General features: G+C 39.5%; 1 protein-coding gene across 6 annotated transcripts in view; it reads right to left on the minus strand.

Annotated features, from left to right (window-relative positions):
* The window catches only part of gria1b (glutamate receptor, ionotropic, AMPA 1b), a 192,890-nt gene that overhangs the window by 60,923 nt on the left and 129,348 nt on the right, over nucleotides 1-2,619 (minus strand). For all 6 annotated transcript variants that reach the window (XM_008428690.2, XM_008428691.2, XM_008428689.2 and 3 more), the window contains exons 8-9: nucleotides 2,363-2,467; nucleotides 871-981 (exon numbers count right to left, since the gene is read on the minus strand). In XM_008428690.2, coding sequence (XP_008426912.1) covers nucleotides 871-981; nucleotides 2,363-2,467 — 216 coding nt within the window. The remainder of the gene's footprint in view (nucleotides 1-870; nucleotides 982-2,362; nucleotides 2,468-2,619) is intronic.

The following is a 2,619-nucleotide window of genomic DNA, read 5'->3' on the forward strand; positions in this document are numbered from 1 at the left end:
GGCGAGGAATTGAGACTTGGATGGGTTGATGCGCCTGCGATGCAGTGCTGAGGTGAGGAAGTGCTGGTGTTGTTCAGCTGAATGGCTCTGGGCGGTGCCCCGGAAGAACGAGCCTGCTGTCTGGCGTCTCTTGGCCTTCTGCGTTCGCTGAACTGGAATGTTGGAGGTGGAGGGCAAACCTCGGACTGATGTAGGAACGGCGCTGATGAGGTGCGAGACGGAAGATGAAAGAGCGTGCAGCGTTTGCTACTTGGAGCTGACTAATTGCTGGAAGAGGAAAAGAATGTCCGYGGCGGAAGGAATATTGAAGAACATCGTCTGAATCTGAAGGAAAGAGCTGGGTAGCTACGTAGCTTTCAGTGGTGAGTTGAATTGTAGGCTTGTAATCGTAGCAGAAGTCACGRGTCTGACGTTTGACGAAACACGACGGACTGAGTAGAGTGGGTGAGCGGAGTATAAATAGGCCGCTTGGAGAGTTAGAGGTGTGGTTTGGGTGTGGCCCTGCTCCCAAAACTCAGTTAAAGTATTTAACTCCACTTTAACACCTGCCTAAACAAATCTGAACACGTATTCCAATTTACTGAGATGCAACACAAACTAGTCAGATTTCTCATTCTTGTAAACTGGGTTCTTTCAAAAGGAACAGAAAAAAAACAATTGACAAAAGTAGAAAACAATTAGGACATTTCTGATTGCTCCTTCACAGATTAAATTTCAGATTTGTTTCTGTACTTCTCACTTGAGGCTACAAACAGCTCTGCTGAAACAGGAAATGGTTATTCAGTGAGACCAATACCAATGGAGCGATTAGTATGTTTGTAAAGTTAAAGTGAAGATGAACTGTGCAGCATGTCATTCTCCCAGTCTCACCAATATGGTGGTGACAATGTAGGTTTTGTTCAGAAGATTAACCAGCTCTTCTGTCGGCAGCCTGGAGACGGGTGTGTGGACGTAGCCTCTCTTCTCATTCCAGAAGCCTGTCTGGATGCAAAGCAACAACAAGCTCATTAAAATCACATCGAGGGACACTCCGCACAGACCAGAAAAAGGTTCAAGATTTATTGATGTTTTATAATAGAAACCAAGATATGTTACAGATAAAGCCTCTGCTTTTGTATGACTCTTAAAATGGGATGAAAAGAGAAAGGAAAAAAAAGGAAAAAAGACAAAAAACGGAAAAGCTAAAATGAAAAAAGAATGTGAAAGGACCAAATAAAACTAAACAAACTTATTGCCTAAACAATTATTTGGGTGCACAGGTTAAGGCCTTACACAGCAGATTTCCTTAGTCACATTTGACTCCAGGAAATATGGTTGATTCACTTGTTGCAAGGAGCCCAGATCTTTGAGAGCAAAATATCCCAAATCAGCCTGCCACTGTGTGCTTGATGTTTGGAATATGATGTTTGTGACAAAAATGATGTTTGGTTTTGAATAAAACATAGAGCTGTAGATTATGTGATCACTTGTCCAGTAGTCACTGGTCAAGACACTTTTTAGTTTATTCAGGTCAAATGACAACATTGTACTTCAATAGGAGTTTCAATTGAGATTAAATCTTCAGACTTATACTAAGTAAACCATACGCACTCAGGAGTTTACATTAAATGTGAATTTTACTGCAGTTGATGATATGCAGTAAAGATGTTTCTAATGAAATTCTCACCCCAGCTTGTCACCTTCCACTTATCACCCAGTTGTTCATATCCTGCCTTACCCAAACATGCTTTAATATTAATTCATGTTTAAGTCATGATTATGTACAAACTGGCCTGAGCAGAAAAACAACATTCATATAAAACTATCAAACCTGCGGAAGGATGTGAGGAGCGGGTGAATGTTCATCTTCAGCTTTCAGGTCATTTGATATCCCACTTTATTTTATGGTACATTTTTATTTTGTGACCTGTTTTTGAATTGTGCCTCTTTGTCCTTTATCTTTGGCATCTGTTTGCATTTTAAACTGGTCTTTTCATTTCATAAGTCTCTGGTAACTCTTAGCACAGTTTTGGATCATTATGGGTCTGGTTTTGGTTTTTCAATATTAGGTAGGACAGTAAATTCAAACAAAGACCAATTGTACCTTTTTCTGACCTGGTTTGGTTCTGTTAAAACTGTGATTTGTTGCATGATAAATCAAGCATAACTGCTTCTAATAACAATGGAGGGATATTAGGGTTTGAAAGAGTTCAATAGAAAGTTTAGAGTGCAGGTTTCTACCCTAAGCATATGCTGATTGTATTGATTATCACAGGTTTAATCAGAGTAGAGGGAACTAATTACTGAAGGAGCTGATGTAGCTAAAACCTGCTGATTTGCTTCCTGAAATCTGATACTCTAATGAAACAATGAGCGGATGCACCTTCCTGGGCCCCATGTGGCTGAGCTCCATCACAGTCAATGTGTAGTTGGTGCGGTGTCCTCGCTCATTAAACTCAACGTGACCAGTCAGTCCTTCAAGACGAACCTGCAAAAACTAAATGTTACTTTCAGCATTTTAGACCTTCTTTTAGAACAAACAGAAAAAAAAACAGAAAAAAAAATACAGAAGCTTGTGTCTATATGAACTATATATACAGTCAGCTATATATATATATATATATATATATATATATATAT

Source organism: Poecilia reticulata, linkage group LG14 (genome assembly GCF_000633615.1).
Source record: "Poecilia reticulata strain Guanapo linkage group LG14, Guppy_female_1.0+MT, whole genome shotgun sequence".
Lineage (NCBI taxonomy): Eukaryota > Metazoa > Chordata > Actinopteri > Cyprinodontiformes > Poeciliidae > Poecilia > Poecilia reticulata.